At 33.6% G+C, this 19,483-nt stretch overlaps 3 protein-coding genes across 3 annotated transcripts; 2 read left to right on the forward strand and 1 right to left on the reverse strand.

Moving 5' to 3' along the window:
- Positions 1-5,968: 5,968 nt before the first annotated feature.
- Positions 5,969-8,515, forward strand: TRIADDRAFT_53886 (uncharacterized protein; the record flags this gene model as incomplete). Its single annotated transcript, XM_002109618.1, has 6 exons — positions 5,969-6,121; positions 6,329-6,406; positions 7,487-7,558; positions 7,715-7,791; positions 7,910-8,244; positions 8,367-8,515. 6 exons carry the CDS (start codon positions 5,969-5,971, stop codon positions 8,513-8,515), a joined length of 864 nt encoding a protein of 287 aa, XP_002109654.1.
- A 626-nt stretch (positions 8,516-9,141) lies between these two features.
- Positions 9,142-10,856, reverse strand: TRIADDRAFT_37267 (expressed hypothetical protein). Its single transcript, XM_002110134.1, has 5 exons — positions 10,743-10,856; positions 10,587-10,668; positions 10,428-10,510; positions 9,673-9,795; positions 9,142-9,350 (listed from the first exon to the last, which is right to left on the reverse strand). Exons 1-5 carry the CDS (start codon positions 10,809-10,811, stop codon positions 9,321-9,323), a joined length of 387 nt encoding a protein of 128 aa, XP_002110170.1. The 5' UTR covers positions 10,812-10,856; the 3' UTR covers positions 9,142-9,320.
- A 4,045-nt stretch (positions 10,857-14,901) lies between these two features.
- Positions 14,902-17,134, forward strand: TRIADDRAFT_53888 (uncharacterized protein; the record flags this gene model as incomplete). The annotated part of the gene is made up of 5 exons (XM_002109619.1): positions 14,902-14,988; positions 15,215-15,419; positions 16,319-16,488; positions 16,565-16,763; positions 16,854-17,134. 5 exons carry the CDS (start codon positions 14,902-14,904, stop codon positions 17,132-17,134), a joined length of 942 nt encoding a protein of 313 aa, XP_002109655.1.
- Between the last annotated feature and the right edge of the window lie 2,349 nt (positions 17,135-19,483).

The raw sequence follows: 19,483 nt of genomic DNA on the forward strand, positions 1-19,483 counted from the left end.
CAACCGGCAATGGCTCTAGTAACTGAGCAATAAATTTCTATTATGTTGAAAATAGATCACCGTTCTCAATGAGTTGATAATTAAAATTTTGATTTTCAACAAGACTAGTATCCAAATAATATCTAAAACAATCCAATTCCAGTTGAGAATAACTTACATGATATTTTGGACTACTAATTAAGATTTAAAGTTGACTTGTCGATAAAATTAACGTCCAAAAATAACTTTTTCAGGCCGTATTAATAATTCGGCCACGAAATACAGAGATTAACCCAAATAAGATACCGGCTCTAGATCCTAATAGAAGCAATCTATCGCGTAATTGCTTCTTTCGGAGTGAAAATATCTTTACCTAAACTAGAATAATCGTCTGCAATCGGCATTTTACTTGAATTAATGTATGAAGATATCTATACTAACTCTGGTATTACTTGAAGTCAAAATTAAATGAAATCCTTTCAAGTAGAGAAGAGTAAATTCAAACTAGCTTAATATCATTGACTTCCTTCTATATGTTACTAATCTACTCATATTATTATAGAGGACTTCGTTTGCTTTATAATTGAGTAGATATCAATTCCTGATCCGAAACCTACCGATTGGGTTTCAACCAATTTTCAACACCAAAGCTGTCCGACAATGAAGAATTGACCGGAAGTTAAAATTATCTATTCTAGTACATCAGTAAGGCAGAATTGTAGATGGTACCTAGATAAATTGTTATATCTACACACTACTGCAATTATTATCGTGATATTATATCATAAATTTCAAGTAATTAAAATGAAAAGAAAAAATATAAACATACGAGTAAGCGTACAAATGAATTAAAACGCCTAACAGGGAGGGGGAGAAATAAGCTAACATCTACACCTTTCCATTCAATTACTGATATGAAGGGTTTAGTATCAGTTGATCGTCAAATTTGAATATTATGCTTTTCTTTTTTTATCTTTTATTGTATGATACCTATCTACACTGTATAGCATGATCGCAATGGAAACTTTTTAGACCCGGATTTCACCTTTGATCATTGTCATTTATTCATTCTGCTCAATGTCAATAATAGACCCTGCATAGCCCATATCCTGGTTTGATTGATTCAAAATACTCCATAGCTAGACCCGATTATTTTTTCTTTCAATAATAATTACGACAATCCATAAATCAACAATTTTTGTCTGAAAATCAGAATTGAAATGCTTTTATATCCGAGTTGGATGCTATTGGATTTAAAATTAAATAAAAGTCGGTCTGATGTTATGTCCGCTTGTTGTTATTGCTGATTTTCTATGTTTAATTCCAGTTGCTAATATCAATCTTTATATCTATTTATAATTTATTCTATATTTACGTTAAGAGTAGAAAATCCTTTAATCGATCCAAAACAATAAATATCTCCATTCTCATTTTGCTACTGTAATTTGGTTGAAGACAATCAATCTTGATGGAGGAAACACTCGCTTCTCTAGTATCATCTATTAACATCAGAATGAAAGTACAGCAAGTCTATATAAAATGACAATAACACTTTCGAGTTATTTATCAGCTAATTTTAATTCAATATTATCACTACAAATATCATAATCATCCTCCTTTTCCTCTCAAGTTGAATAGAAATGACTAAATATTGATCAAATGTCGGTATTACCAATGATTTCTTGACCGCCGGTTGTCTAGTATTGCAATCCATTGTCGCATTTCCATCGGTAAATTGCTAACTGTTCATAATAAGTCTGATGGACTGTTATTCTAACCGATAGAATTATTGATCGGAAATGATTATCGCTAGTAAGCATCGAAAATGGCATAAAGAAAGAGTATAGCTTAGATATACAGCATCCATATACGCAATTTTATTTATCTGATTGTATCTCATTAGTTTAAATTCTAATTTATAGCTAGAATCATGGCATTGGGAATACGTATATCTGAGTGAAAGAAGAAAAGTCACCTATTGACAAATAGTTTTTCGCAAAAAAAATAGCATTAAAATAGTAATAACATATTGCGTAGTATAATTCTAAATACGGCAACTTGCGGACGAAAAGGGTTTGCAGTCTAGGTATATTTGTAATTTAGATATTTCTCCAGAGTGATATACGAAATTGAAAAACAAGACGGTGGCAAGGACGAAAATTTCACCGCAATGAATCTAATATTATTTATATACTCTCATCCAAGCTCTGTAATGATCTCTAACTATCCCAAACGTAAATATCAATCCGAATGGATAGGTAAGCAATCTTATTCATAACTACTTCTCTCTCATTTTGTAAATCGAAGTGAAGTTTTCTCACTTAGCCGTAAGTTCTTCTACGAAATTAAGGTGGAAATTTATGAAACTGACCTTGCATGAAAAATATTAGACAGAATCGAAATATTGGCTTGATTTTGAAGTAGAAGAGCAAGTAAATAAGTCAACAAACATTATAGACAACAATAATACAGCAACTAAAAATAGAAAAGTTTTTGAAGAAAGATAATATCATTTTAAGATTTAAGTACAGTCTCGCAGATACTATGCTACTTCTGTTAATGATAACCTAGTCTAAAAGGTCGCTCTTTACTGTTGCGTAACAAAGCAAGATCCGAAAAGAAAATACTCTATATTTAATTCCCTATTGATAAGGTAGAATTGCGTTATTATTTTATCATTTAACAGCTTTCAATGTCAAATATGAAGGAAAAAATTAGTTCAAGATAATGGAAAATTTATGCTCAATTTGATGTAGGAAATAATATCAGGTATACTTTCATCACCTGTTTTAAATTTATCTTTTTAAATTAATTAATTATTGACATGCCGCAAGGAAAATGTTGCAGCTGTACTCCTTCTAATCATAATAATTTGGCCCATTTGATGCAGTCAGCTGTTGGATAACAATATATCCCTTGATATGACTAGCCTATAAGGCCAATGATTAATTTGAATTAAACGGATGTTGATCACCATTAGTGTCCATATACCGATTGAAATGGATTTAAAAAGGCATAGTGAGAAATTCTAACGCATTAATAATTATAATTAGGCCAAGTTAGATCAGAGTAAGTTTGTCGACAGTCAAGATGGTAATAAACATATTTCAAATCACTTGGGCACTATATGACTGTATAAAATTGATTAACTCAACAGTGATCTTGTAGGAACCGATACATAGACTTAATTACTTCGATAATTACAATAAGCATTCTATGATTGATTGATAATATGTTTCTATGTTACGATAACGTTTTGTTATAGGAAAAAAGTTTGAATAACAGATAGAACGAGAGTAAAATTTATATTCAAAATGGAAATTCTAGGTCGAAATAGTTACTTGAATTAAGAGTCTAATATTTAATGAGTTAGTACATTTATCAGGGAATTTTGTATCTTCATTGTAGATAGATCTAATAATTAGTTTAATTGGAGATGAAACCAAAGTCATTAATTATTTGATCGCAAGATTTTAAGCACAGTACTAATATTGTGGGTTGAAGTTTATAATTTCAAATGAGATTATGATTGTAGTAAACTTATCCGTTAACTCTTCGATTTCAACAGAATTTTTTTAGAATTGAGCGTACAACGATAGATGAAGATATATATATATACGCATATATAATCTGTATCAGAAGTTGAAATATTGACAAGCCAATCGTAAAATTTAAGCATGGCACTGTAAACTTAAGTAGAAGAATACTGATTAAAGCAGTGGTTAAAGTAAAAATTGAATGAGTAATTGATTGATTAATCGGTTGCTATGTAATATGCAAAGTCCATTAATTATGAAAGAGGGTATTTGCTGTCTAGTACTCTTGATATAATTGTCTTATGTATGCTATTCCTGTTTCGATTGAATTAATTATTCAGAATTAGTTTAATTGAAATAGAAGATGTAAATTAGAGATAATAATATGGCTTCAGAATTGTATCAGATGTAATGAGGGCATTAATTACCGGGATATTTTAAAGATAAAAATAAAGTGTGATTGCAGACTAATATACGGGTTACACTATAGGAGTAGATACTATAATTGTTTTATAATTCGATGGAGTTAACTATAAAGTTTAATAACTTTATAGAAAAAAAAATGGCCTAACTCAATGCCATACTTGTATGTTATGAATGGCTAAGATTTTGATACCACTTGTGCTAATGCAAGCCAATAATCAATATACCGGATGGATAATTACTATAGTCTAAATAGAGGTTCTTATTTCAATAGGTATCGCCAACGTTTTCAGTTGAATGGAATACAAGCCATGGAATGATTTCATCCTAGTCCCCAATGAAATAAAATGATCAAATTAATATTTTAATTGATTCAATGGACAGCTATTGTATTTAGCTGACATTATTGGTTGTAGTGAGCAAGTAACTGATTGAATTAGTATCATACAAATCATTGTAACTTTTTATACGGATAAAATGTGTACTAAAGCCGGTTTGTAGTGTCACTAATATAGTATCTGAGTTCTTGACAGAATTGAGTATTGTAAGTTGATATGGGAAGATCGCGATGGAATGATGACTAATTCAAAATGAATGAACCTGTAACTATGTTTTAATACAGGAATGAACAATATTCACTTGATCGTGATTTGATATTGACCATGGCTGATGGAAATACTGTAGCGATAGTCAATTGTTGGAATTTTGTCCAGAAGCGATCTTTTTGGTGTCGCTACAAGTTTCAATGTGTCGACATTGTAGTTGAATATTGAACTTTGTCGGCCGATCATTTTTGCTGGTCATTTTAACTGGAGTATACTGCTCCAAAGTATCCTCTTAAGTAGCTATTGAGCTACCGAGTACTCTATATATTGAATAGTCCATTTATTGCGAGTTATTCACTACTGTACGTGCTATGATTGATTGCGTTATGCTATCGAAATGAATTGAAAAAGAGGCTAAAAAGTAAGCTAAAAGAGAACTGCTGCAGTGTTGGACTTGGTAGGCGTCTTGTCTGTACGTACGTAGCTTGGCCTTGGTCAATAAATTGTGTCCAATACTTGCTAATGACACTATTTTAGTTATGCAGGCAGTCGATTCTAAATTGACTGATTCTTTCTAAATGAAGTGATACTACATTGTATTCCATTGCCTGTTGCTAAGCTTTGCTTGGAAGCAGTCACTTTCGAATATCCATGTTATTCCAATGAATACGAGTGATTGAGAAAACAGATCGGAAAGATTGATGCTGAGTAAAATATTGAGCGACATTTTCAGCCTCCTCTGGTGTGGAAAGTCCGTCCATCCGAGGGAGTGTCCATCCTTCCCAGGTGTCCATGTTTCTGGCAAGGCGTCTCCCGTCTGTACCCTACAGGCTACAGTACCGTACCAGGATAGTTTTCATCCGGGTCGAATACTGTAAGGCAGGCGGGCTGGCCTTCCTGGTGATGACGGATCGGGCCAGACTGTCCATGATCGACACACGTGATCGAATGAATGTGATTTGAGATCAGGTCAGCACACATTAGCCAATCAAAGTGCAGTATTGACAGTTGGAACGTAATTGATTGTACTGTACTGTTACTGTCTAGGGGACACAGAGAATCTTGCGATAGTAGGGTATGCTATCAACGGTGAGTTTGAGTACGTGACGTAGTGTACACATACAGTACTGTACGTGACCGAGCCAAGGCAGCGTGAACTTGTCATGCTGACGCAGACTCATACTGTACTGCAGCAGTGTCGCCTGAACTAGACCTGAGTATACAGGTCAGTGTACAGTCGAAGTCGCCGCAGGTCGAATCAAAGGTCACGTCATACCGGCTTACAGTGATTGAGTACAATCCTATTGTCGTTGTACTGTACACTGTACACTGTACAGGACAGGGTGACACTATGATGACAGTCTACGGTCTGGACCGGTACCGTCCCAACTTCAAGTTCAAATACGCATGACCCAACCCGTAGTACACCAGACAAGAAGCTTGTGAAAGGAAGCGTCTTCAAATCGTCGCTAAGGTGGTGCCAAGATGAATTTTTATTCTGCTAACGAATCCTTCCCGCTAACGGATTACTTGCCGCAAAATCCCGTCGAACCCTATTTTCGGGATTATTGGATGGCTATGACCGATCGTTATACTAAATTTCAAATTGCAACTTGGGGATCGTTGATCGTTCATGAGGTATCAGCATGATATTGGATAAGTCTCATCCATTCAGGTGTACAACACCAAGTCGGTCGGTCGGTCGGCAATGGCAGTTGTCATTTGGATAGCAAATAATCTACCTGTTTATGCCTACATTTTCAACTGTATTACCAAGTCGAAATTGTACATTCATCAACAATCATGGCAAAGGATAACTTGTGTCATTTCAATGTATTTTTTTAGCTGGTTTATTTTGGCGCATGTGCGCCTGGATTTATGGCTCAATTTATCCCGTTCATGCATTACTTCAAGATTCAAAAGGTAATATAAAGGATATCCGCTATATATTCAATACAGCGAGTGAATAACATTTGAAATGGTATCTTGCTACTTTCAATCAACCTACTTTTCTTCTTTGTACTGCTGTAGACTACGGTAATGTCATCATGCTTTATAACAAATATTTCCCTCACCCACCTCATGAATGAATATCAGACAGTGTCATAAATAAGTTGACTATTGCTATACTACAGTACACCGAACCCCAACACAGGCACACAACGGAATCCAATCCAGGAGAACCAATGGATTATGATCAACCTCTTAACGTTCTAGGTGTCCCTTTATATATATTAAATCATTAAGAATGGAACTACTGTATTCCTCTACCAGTTATTGCTTCACAATCATCACGTCTGCCGTTACTGTATTACGCACTCATATAACGATTGCTTTTGAAGCCATGAAATCAGATATGCGAGTGTATCAAATCGTTGTTGAGGTGAAAACTGTGACATAAGTGAAGAATAAAATAAACAACGATACGTAGTCACAGAGTAATGGACATTTTTAGTAACAGTCATCCAAAACACGAGCTCCTAAGCATTACTTCTGGTGCTGTAGAATGTACGTATGGCATTATTGATACTGTACTGTTCATATATTTTTTGTATCATTGACGAGTATTCGTTGTTAATGTAAGAACGGTACTGTGATCACGTTTCGACGCCAGATAAAGCAAGTTGTAAAGGAATGATCTAAAATAGATCAAACTTCCTATCATAGTGAATGCTTCATCTAACTTTGACTTTATCGGATGATAAACCCGACATCCATTCATATGTGCGTACGCTTATTACTGTACAAACGTCCCGTTCTACTTAATATAAAGGCGTATAGCATTACTCTTCCGAAATATTCGCCTAACAAACGCCATCTCTTGGATGAATAGCTTGCAAATAGCTTGCAAATAGCTTGCTATTCTCATCTTACCATTTTGCTTTTATATTGTGCATTACCAATTTGAAAGAAATGAATAGTAAACAAGATGTAGTATCTTCTTAAGCTAGCAGTTAATTCTATGTGTATCTGTTTAACATGAAACGAATACTTCGTTGACAGGATAAGCCTGAAACTTTCGACAAGCAATGGAAGTGTTTCAAGCTGCTCATGTTTAATCACTTCCTTATTCAGGTAAGAAAGTTCTTTTGATGCGTCAATTTATTCGAAATTCAAGTGCACGGTTAAGTTCATACAGTGCATACTGTGCATACAAGCTAGTACGGGTTCAACCGGTTACTCTGTTGCCAGTTGCTTATAAAATGAGTAATTATTTACGTATCAATTTAGCTGCCTCTGATTTGTGGTACATATGCGTTTACTCAAATGTTTGGAATTCCATATGACTACGCATCGATGCCTGCTTGGTTAGTAATACGGAATACTAGAAGATGAGAAATATTGAAAATAAGTTTTACTACAAGCGAAAAGTATCATGAAATATGAAAATAATTGACATTGTTGTCATGGTCATTCTTACTTCAGGTACATCATCGCGATGCAAGTACTTGGATGTGCTGTAATAGAAGATACCTGGCATTACTTTTTACATCGAATCATGCACGATAAGCGATTTTATAAGTATGTTCATAAAGTACACCACAATTTTCAGGCACCTTTTGGTATGACAGCGGAATATGCCCACCCGGTGGAAACTGTTGTTCTTGGTATGGGTTTCTTTATTGGAATTCTTACCTTCTGTACTCATGTTGTCCTTCTCTGGGCTTGGGTTACAGTAAGGCTATTGGAGACGATCGATGTTCATAGTGGCTATAACCTACCTTACTTAAACCCATTTCATTTGATTCCGTTTTACGCTGGTAAGCGATTGCAATATTATTTTTCGCCTATATGTGTACAACTATACTATCTTTGTCTAAGTTGATTTGTGTACGAGTATATATTTTTTAAATGTTCCAAACTTTGATTTGCAATGGTTTAGGTGCGAAATTTCATGATTTTCATCATATGAATTTTACTGGCAATTATTCATCTACCTTTTCATACTGGGATCGAATATTTGGAACAGATCAACAATATCATAAGTATGTAGGGGAAAAGCAAAAAGCAGCACTGAAAAAATCTGAATAATCAAATGGACCCACCGTTCGAGGAGTTATATTCATGTTGGAATTGCATTACGAGAAAATAATCTTTGTTGCTTATAATGTGTCTAGGCTACGATCGCTAGTACAGTTAACCGCAAGTCACGTTTGTGATATCTGATACGTTCAGTGTGTTAGCATTATGTTCTAGTTGTATATTTTAATATTAATATTTACTATTAGAAAACTTTGAAAACTATAAGTTTTGCAATAGAGATGTCTGCATGATACGCAGTTAAATGCACACAATTTTGTATATAGTATGGAAACCTATAGTCTACTGTTATCATGGTATATTTATAAATGTTTCAAGCTAGTTACAAGGTATGTAGCTTAGTCGATTGCACAGCTAAAACCCTTTATCTTTTATCTCACTTAATCTCTTAGCAACTTTTTAATCGGAGTGTTTAGATGATAAATATATTAATGACATCTTGCCATAAGACTATCCGACTTACACTTGATATGGAAACTTCATTTATGTTAGCATTGCATAAGGATAAATCTTAATAAAAGCGTCAAGTTACAATGGACTTGCTATTTGTGATTTATCAACACTATTTACGTTATAGTTGATTGATGTAAGAGATCTTGCAATCACAAACAATTCTATTGCAACATAGGTTATCAATTTATTAAATGTTATGAAACTGATCTTTCAACACAGTAATAGCAATACAATAAATGTGTAATAAAAGCGTTTATGTTACAATAAAAGCATTACTGTCAGATATGCATTACGGTTATATTATTACGGAATGGGGACTTTATTGAAAATATATATATGTACTTTAACGGAAATCTTCAGCGCTGAACATGCCCTGTAAGATAGCAGAAAAAAGCAGTGATTAAAACTTTACAGCTTCTATGTAATTGCAATGACTATCGACAATGTGCTTTCAGAAAATACCTAATCAGTTAGTAATTGAACTATGATGTACAGTAAGTACTGTGTTGATTGGGCACAGGTAAGTGCTGTACGTACTGTAAATATTCATTGAAATTGTAATGTACACTACTTGGGATATCTTTATTTAAAATTGAAGATAACTGGCGTATAGAAGTAATGGCCAGTGTAACATTGGTCATGACAAATCATTTATAATTAGAATTACTGCGTCTTGGATAAATGATTTAAATTACCTTGGCCCTTTTCAAGATAGAGTCTTTCGAAGGATCGTACGGCTGATTTTTAGACGGGATCTCTAAAACAGCAGGTATCGATTCTCGGTGTTTATCTATTAGGTGACGAATCTCGTCGGCAATCTAAGAAAATGGATAGATATCATCAAACATCGACTCTTATTCGACAACATAATTTTCTTGCAGAGTAAAGCGAGAGTAGCAATACCATATTTAGCGATAGAATACGTTTGATGATAACGGTAATAGCATAGACAAAATTATTATGCCACCATATGTCAAGTCATGGTATAAGGACATTAAAGGAATAGTTGAATTTAGGACAGGTTGCGCACTTAACAGAGTAGTCATACGATTACAGGTAGTACGATAACTTTGTAACTATCCAGATAGGTAAATTAATCAAAGTATTTTAGCCATACTGAATAGGAATATATCACCAATTGAAGACACCGAAGCCAATGTCATACCAATTTACCGGTACCATATGTAGGAATAAAATTATCAAATTATCTGCTATTACAAGTGAGCGCCTATCGTACTGTATGATATGACGATGCGGCTACTCTTAGCGCCGTTCATGCATGATAACATGAATATAAAGAAATGCTAGCCTTCTTTAGACTACATAGACATCATCCGGTAAAATAATACGGAATGAGCCATCTTAGGCTCAAGTACTTTCGCCATGTTGAACTAGTTCTATGTCATTAATACTGTGATGATACGAATCATTGTAGCGAGACAGTACTTACATGTTGGTTGATCATAATGATGGCAATATCATTTCTCCCCAAGAAATGCTTGAAAGCTTCTTCTATTTCACCCAGTGTACTATCTGAAAATGGTAAAGAATAATAACATCCATTCAGCTCCCCCCATTCCATCTATATTCGTATCATTTGATCAACTACCTTTTCGAACAACAAAGAAGTTCTTCTGACGTTTGGCATTTACTTCGCCAACACCGCCCAGTAAAAATCCTGTACATGTGTCCTAAAAGGGTCAAAATAAAGAGTGCTCAGATTGCCATGATGCATTCTTCTGCCTTAAACCGTTTTAATCCCTACCTCATCACCAACAACTGCTAAAAGTCTTCCTGGTTTTACTGCACGACCGTGAGGAATAGGAGCAGCCATGATAGCAAACAGCGATCTATCGTCAACCAAAGTGGGCTGTCGAATGAGTCTCCAATGGCATCAATCCACCACCAGCTTGACTGACTAGCACAGTACAGTACTCAGTATAGAGAAAAAGGGGCTGCCATCCGATGTCCATCACGTGATGCTCTACCTATCCGGTCCAGTCCGGTCCGGTACAGTACGTTTACAGTATTGCCATCTCTTTGGTAGACGCCGATTGTACACGGTACAGTACTGTACCGCACTATACCGTACCGTCCCGTGCCGTACCGTACTAGAAGTCGCTGAATTCAAGGGCCTGGGAGAACATACGGTACTACGGTCGCAAAGAGCTTGCAAACCAACCTTCTATTGCAAGTCCAAGACTTCAATACCGTGAATACTCTATAGTTTTGCAATAAACTCAAGGTATTGTATGCGTAGTCTACTGACAAAGTAACCTCAAGGTATCAGTCCTATTACTTACAGTACTACTGTCGTCATGGACTCATGGACCACCAGAAGAAGGCCAACGATGGACTTCTTGTAGTCCATCCTTACTCTACTGTCGATGTAGTATAAATAATTATAAATAAATTAATTAATCAATCGTTGGAAAGGTTTCAAACCTAACCCCCAAACCCTAGTTGCAATTTCTTTTCACAGCTGAAAATATGGCAAGCCAATAATATACACGGACTCATGGATCACAAGAAGAAGCCCGAGGCTGGGCTTGTTCTTGCAGTCCATCCTTACTCTACTGTCGATGTAGTATAAATAATTATAAATAAATTAATTAATCAATCGTTGGAAAGGTTTCAAACCTAACCCCCAAACCCTAGTTGCAATTTCTTTTCACAGCTGAAAATATGGCAAGCCAATAATATACACGGACTCATGGATCACAAGAAGAAGCCCGAGGCTGGGCTTGTTCTTGTAGTCCATCCTTACTCTACTGTCGATGTAGTATAAATAATTGTAAATTAATGAATCAATCGTTAGAAAGGTCTCAAACCTAACTCCCAAACCCTAGTTGCAATTTCTTTTCACAGCTGAAAATATGGTAAGCCAATAATACACACTCTTTATTATATACTGCACAACAGCAGTGTGCTGTATTGAAATCATGCAAGGTTTCCAACCTAAATTAAATCGTGATCAAGTGGAACGAGGTGGAACTGTAACTACTACCACCATGGATTGTAGCGCAGTCTTTCGGATAATATTTTCCTTTAATGAACAGCTGCAAATTACAAGTAAATGGACTAATGGCAATAGTAAATAATGCCTTTACCCTGTATCCGACTTATAAAAACGGAATAGTAAGGATATACGGTAAAATTCTCAATGAAATCCATTTTGCTTATAGGTCTACAAAATACCAAGAGTTAATGCAATCTTGTGCCTACGTGATACGTGCGGCAGCCGTCTCAATGCTATATACAGTAATGGAACTATCCAAAGTAATAAATAATACTCTAACTAATAACCTCCCACCTAAAAAAATAGATCAGCTTAAAATAAGCGGCAAAACCCAAAGCAAAAACCTTCAATATTTCAGGTCTCAGCTGTATAGGAATGTTACGGTAAACACCTAAACTCAATAATATGGGAATAATCCGTATAGTAAACAGCATTAATCACCAATTTCGATAGCTCCGATATTATTGCAAATAATATCGAAACTATCTGAATCGGTGGGAATACCCGTTGCTATCCGGATAATTCCCATATTATTGAATTTCTGGTATTAGCCGTAACATGGATACGGACAAATGGCAAGGTCGACCAATGTGAATTACTTATAAACTATGCAGTGCTGTGAATATATCAGTTATATGAATAGATAGGCTGTCTTCAAATACCGCAATAAGAAAGATTATATCCTACGTACCTTACCATTATTTATATTAAATACCGTATACAGTATATTACAGTATTTAAAATGAATATGGCTAATTATTCTGTACTATTCGATTATAAAGTAATTATTATTGGTAAAAGGTTGGTTTGGTAGCGCTTTGTTGATTGAATTGTAATAATAGTATTGACCATAAGGCAACAACTGGACTACTTTTTAACATCAGTTCCCTACCATGACTAAAATAACTAAGTAAATACGCTTCTCTCTATTGAAAAGTACAGTATGACATCATTTACAAGGACATTGACCCACCATGAACTTAATGGATGGTTTAGTATACAAACATGACATAGTTGTAATAATTCAGTTGACGACATATGGATCTTCAGTTTAAATTAAACCTATATTTCGCCTGATATTAATCGTGCTATAACAGTAGATGTACATTATAGCAATCGGGTAGTAAAGGCAGACTTTAATCATTACTTCATCGCTAAGATTTATCTAATCAGATTCTAACTGTACTTAATAGTTAGCAATTTATTGGCATGATTTACATGATTACTGCAAATCGTTATTCTCCTTCTATTTAATTGACCGGTGAATTAGAAAAATCGTGTATTGAAAGCAAGCGCTCTACGGCAAGTTGTATATCTGGCATTCAATCTTGCGAATATAGCAGTTCAACGTTTTATCAATTTCATATATCTTCGGCCAACTGATAAGCCATGCTACGATATCAAACTTTCACTACTCTCATTTTACTATCATACCTGATTTGGGCACAACTATTTTTGGTAGCTGTATGTCAAAGTCCATGCCAAGGTATTACTCGTCTAGAACTTGATGATGATAATCCTGCTATCTCTATCAATTCACCAAGTTATCCAGCCAACTACAAGCATCCTGTAAACTGTCAGTGGATAATTCATCAGTCTAATCGTACCAATCGAATTAAACTAGAATTTGATATGATTCACATTGCTCATAGCAATATATCCTCCAAGAATCATTCCATCGGCTTTATGAACAACAGATGCAAAAGACAGTATATACAGGTTGTGGATATTTTTGCTGTACCTCATTTAGTAGGTAAATTTTGCGGCAATCAAGTTCCATCACCAATCATTTCGGCAGGCAGTGTATTACGAGTTCAGTTTGTGAGCAGAAATAGTCAATCTAAGTTTAAAGCCACTGCGTCAAGCACGGAGTAAGTTTATCTCTTGTTATGCTTCATTTAGATTAAACTAGATTGTTTATTGATTATGAGGGTTTCATATACTGTTATACTAAAAGCAGGTGAGAGAGTTGTGATCATTACGATTAAGTTCTGCAGTTTATCTATCAACATAGGCTATTAAACAACCAAGGATGTTAATTGTTCCAAATGCTGAAGCAAAGCGTCGGCGATAGAGTAAATCTCACAATAAGAAGCGTAGTCTTCATTTAACTCTTGTATCAAAAGATACTCAGACTTCCACTGCTTTCGCTATAATACATGTTTTTCACTTAGCAGAAGAATATATATATTAGATTAGTTATTTTAATACTAATACTCCGTTATTAGCATATCAAGAATATTACATCTAATATAGAATGCAATAGTGTATTAGTGACGCATCTAATTCCGTAACTTCTATCAGTCAAGCTATAGACGTTAAAATACTGTATACATTGTACGCTAAAATCTCATTCTATTTTATAGTTTGTGGTAACTTGTGCTCTAGTTGCTATATTGCTATCATCACCCTTTGATGTCATTTTATGATTAGCCAGATTTTCGTTTGCTACTTAGAGATATAGCTTAAATAAAATCTTACAAAGTTATTGACACAATTCTGAAAATTGACAGGTATTACTAGAATAATTACGATATTAAAATTTTTGCGATTGATATCATCACCAGCATGATGTCACGCATATACAGTATACAATCAGTATAATATAACTCAAATTATATCCAGACTCTGATATATTGTAACAGTAATATTAATCTGAATTGCAGCTAAGGGTCAAAGTTAGTCTACATACGCTTATAAAACGGTCATCTATAGATGTGATTTACCGATACTTTCATTATACTATTTGTTCGTCAGATAGAAGTGCAACGATTTCAATGGGGCTGTTAGTTTACGTATAAAGTACCTGGTAGTTCCTCAATCATATTCGCAAATAGAAAAATGGAACTAAAAATTGTTTTACTTCTCACTGGAATTTAGGGAATACTGTGGAACACATAAAAAAATGGCTACAACTTCTGTCGAATTATTGTCCTCCCCTAAATATTCCAATCCTTATCCCTCTAATGCGAGATGTTATTGGAAACTGCAGGTAACGAGCACTTTACATCATGTAGGATTACAATTCGCATAGGCATTATCAACTGAGTGCACTACTGAAGTTAATCTATTAGATATTGTATAAGTAATTACTGCTTACAGTCGGAACTAAAGATTACCTAGTACGTTTCATGAATTTTAGATTTTTCATAAAGTCGAAATTATGGGTAAATATTGATAAAGCTAATCCAATGTTTTTACTAATATTACTGCACTAGGCTGCGCCAAATCATGTTATTCTCTTGGATTTCATGGATATTCATTTGCAAGACAGTACTAATTGTGAGAAAGATGGCATAACAATCTATAATGGAGGAGGATTGTCTGCACCACTACTAGGCGTAATTTGTGGTGTTAATACCGATAATGTTAAACCATCCATGGTTTCTACATCTAATCAAATGTTTATTGCCTTTAAGTCAGGTAAGGCGATTAGATAAAGTATGCCACTAAAATTATAAATCAAAGTAGAGTTATAGCAATACCATAGCATCTATAGCTATTGATCTCTTTGAATAGGTATCAAGTCATTTAAATGATAACATCATAATCGGATTAAAATTTTATAAAATAATTTTATTTTTGAAAAGTACGTTCAATAGTTATCGGCTAGTTTAATGATATTAATTATAATTAGCGATCATCAAAGGAATCATATATTATTATGGCCCAGTATTAAAGTTATGCTATTACTTTCAGTTTAGTCGTCTCAGTAGAGCTTTAAATCAATAAACTACTTGGATATCAAGTTATAAACAAAGATAACATTTCATACTAAATCAGAGTTTGCACGAGTTAAAGCTTTAATTGCTAATAAAACTTGTTGTAGTGGCTAAATTTATAAATAGTCTTTTACTAACAGCCATAGTCTAAGCAGATTTTATGATATATTGTATCAACATAAATTTCTTAATTGTCATATAGTTTTTATGATGAGTACAATGTATATACGATAATCCTCGCCATAATAAAATTAAAATAATATTCATTCAATTGAAACAAAGATCATCAACTTACGCAACATTTAAGCTTAATAAAATTAAATTATTAAAAGTAATACCACTATAAAGAATTACTATACGTGAACTTTGTCAAATTATTAATTTAAGAATCGTACCAGTGCTAGCGAGCTACAGTTTTGAGATTATAGCATTTAAAGGGCAATGTTTGATGAAAATTAAAGGCTAATCTTTACATTATCTTAATACTAGACTTGAAGTATTAAATATGATTTAATGATGTTTTAATGCTAAATTATTTAAATTATTTTTTAAGTTTACAATCAATATTCGCCTAATCCGAATTTAAAACTTAACTTTTAGATGATACTGAGCCAACTTATAACGGGTTTAGTGCTTACTATGTTGCAAGAAAAGTTGAATATTGTGATAACGTTACCACAATTATTAGCGAAGATACGGTACTATCTACGCCAGGATATCCAGATGGCTATTCTGGTAAAAGCAATTGTTATAATCAATGGCTAGTTCAGGTTTGCTCTACAAGTACAGCAATATATGACGCCTAGAAATGTCATAGGATTACAATTACCTGCTGTTATTACTTAGGCTCCAAAAATAGACGATACTATCAAGATTTCTATGGCTGACATTGTATTGCCACCTAACATTCCATGTGTAAATTGTTATATGAGAATTTTTGATGGTCCAGACAGTAATTCCAAAATCTTAGCAACAATTTGCTCTGCAACTTTAGCAGACGAATATACTTCTTCAACCAATGAATTGTATATTGAATTTTACACAGGTTTTCTATAATTTTTATTTAATAAAAGTATGATTGCTATGATCTTTATTGCACTACGCGAATTGAAGCTTATTTTGCCATTATTTTTAGCTTTTCCTTGGACAGGCAATAGTGGAATTGCTGCTAATATTTCTATTATCGAAATCCCCGAAGTTCAGCATCCTAATGGTAATCATAGCAATCATCATCCAGACGATCATATTCCAAATGGATCTGGCTATAATCCAGCTGGAGCAATTGCAGTTTTCGTTAGTATCGTTTTAATGACAGTCATCGTATACGTAACAAATAAATATAAAATAAGATGCTCTAGAAATAGGAGACGAAGAGGATCTGATCATTTTGCATTAGTGAACGAAATGGATACATAATGGAATAGTCCTATCTACAATCATTTCATCCTCAACGCTCATAATGCGTATAACTGTCAGAGTAACGTTTACAAATATTTATCGATACATTTAGTTGTACCTCAATTTTTTACTGCATTTCTACTAAATGCCTGATACATTACATTACGTAGTACATGTATTAATCTCATTTTAGAAGCTACTATCTACTTAAACCTTCTATTGCAAAAGACACAACAAATATTAGCATGGCAAATTAGTATACGATTGACATTATTTATAGTTAATATGTTGCAACATGAAAGATGTCTTAAAATTTACCGGATATTAATTCATTAATAATAAAATTGTAATTCAGTATTTAATGACGATACTGTTACTTTCCTATTGCACCTAGTTCATGAGTTCTCAAGGAATTAATTTTCTGATAACTTTATAAAAATTAAAATTTGTTGCAATCGATATATGCATATGATCTATTACAAAGAACTAAATTTTCATTAAATTTCAACATAAAAAATGAATAAATATCAATAAAACATGCGATCATCAAATAGCTAATACATTATACTGCATAGTAATATGATTCAATTAAAATATAGGAACGATATTTTAATGAAATTTAGTTATTAATTCATATTGGTTCAAGTTTACAACTCCGAAAGGTCGAAGGTTATGAGCAACAACTTAGCTCACTCTAATCCAAACCAACAGAAGCTAGATTTTAAATTCTCCGGTATTGACGAAATACCCAGCGCAATTGTTTTCTTTTTACACTTACAGTATATACGACGTTATGCTAGTTCACTGATAATTTTCTAACCCAAGGTTACTGTTGGTTGCCTTCGATTTTATCTGGTTATTCAAACTGCTGCAGTACTGAGTCTGATAATAACAATCTAAAAATTAGTTGCTTAATTACTGTACAATTATTTAATAGCTTGGCCTTTTAATTTGTAATGACTACCAGTATAATGTTTACATTAATAAATTGTTCTCTCCGTAGAGGTTTTTCTAGTTTTCTATTTTGTTCATAGCGATATAGGTGTGCAGAAAATTTTCTCAACCTGCTAATTAATTTTTCAATACGGTACTTAAGTTGATTATCAGATGAGAGTGTAGAGCCAGACTAATTTTATAACAGTTTATATAATTTAGCATACTAGAAAAAAAGTCCTAAATGAGTTTTGGTTTGGACTAGAAATACTTTACATAAACGCTGCAGGTGTAAAGATTCCGACGGTTAATATGATATTCAAATTTCTGTTTTTATCAACAGCGAGTAAATTAGCTAATATGAGTATTTATCTCACTATCTACGCTTCAATTTATTTAGCTTTAAATTCCAGTTTAATTGAAATATGTTGCAAGAGATACGAATAACCTCTACCAATGGACAAGCACAACATAGTATACCATATTGGATCACGAATTTTATATATTAACATGTAATGAAAACATCCGCTCAATGTATTAATCTTGCGGTCTAGAAATTTTTACAACAAATTAGTATGTTTAGTTATAGCATAATTTCTATATATGTAAAACAATTTGGTAGTGGTGTAAGCGAAAGTCAAATTGTTCTAAATATTTGCAGATAAAGAATATTAAATATACTAATATTAAGTCAATCTGCGTAGCCAGATAACTCTTCAGTTGTATAGTTAAATATATCATGTAGATATTTAGCGCAAAGTCTTTACCAAGCATCAAAATTAAAGTTATAACATCTCCACGATCAGTTAGCATTCTTCAACAAATCAATAAAATACGTTGATTTGAGCGCATATTTTAAGCGTGATTATATATTATGTTTAGCAGAATAAGGAATAGTATTATACAATATGCCTCAAAATTCGTACGATGTTTCATACCCTACCGTGCATGCTATATAATAAAAGCACACTTGGACGCCTATGCTATGGCTCTTACATTTGATATAAAATACAACTGTATCGATTCACTCAGTCTCTTAAAAACTGATTAATGCGCTCGAATTAACTGTCAGCCTTATGGCGCAATGCACATTGAGATCAAAATGTAAGAATAGTAGTATAAAAATACGTACGGTAACGCCTCAAATGTTTGTTTATAAAATATTCGGAGGTATTTAGAAACGTTAAATTTTACACTATCTTATACCTCATAATAAAGAAAAGACTTTGATGTGATAAGGATCAGTAACATACGAGTATGACAATCTTGATGCTTTCTATGTCAGTAGATTCAAAGCATAATGCTGACGTTTAAATCCAATGATTCTTGTACTATTAATAGTTCAAATTATTTACAGAACATGGTTTGCGAATTATCAACTAACAAATATTTCATGCTCATTTGAAAAATGTGGAGTTCTCCAGGAAAGATCAT

The sequence above is a fragment of the Trichoplax adhaerens genome, genomic scaffold (genome assembly GCF_000150275.1).
Source record: "Trichoplax adhaerens TRIADscaffold_2 genomic scaffold, whole genome shotgun sequence".
Taxonomy (NCBI): Eukaryota; Metazoa; Placozoa; class Uniplacotomia; order Trichoplacea; family Trichoplacidae; genus Trichoplax; species Trichoplax adhaerens.

Excerpts from the sequence above, each read along its gene's own strand:
- TRIADDRAFT_37267 (XM_002110134.1), bottom strand. The coding sequence starts at position 10,811 with ATGGCTGCTCCTATTCCTCACGGTCGTGCAGTAAAACCAGGAAGACTT. Across the intron at positions 10,669-10,742 it reads TAGCAGTTGTTGGTGATGAG|GACACATGTACAGGATTTTT; the intron begins GTAGGGATTAAA and ends TGACCCTTTTAG. Across the intron at positions 9,796-10,427 it reads TCATTATGATCAACCAACAT|ATTGCCGACGAGATTCGTCA; the intron begins GTAAGTACTGTC and ends CCATTTTCTTAG.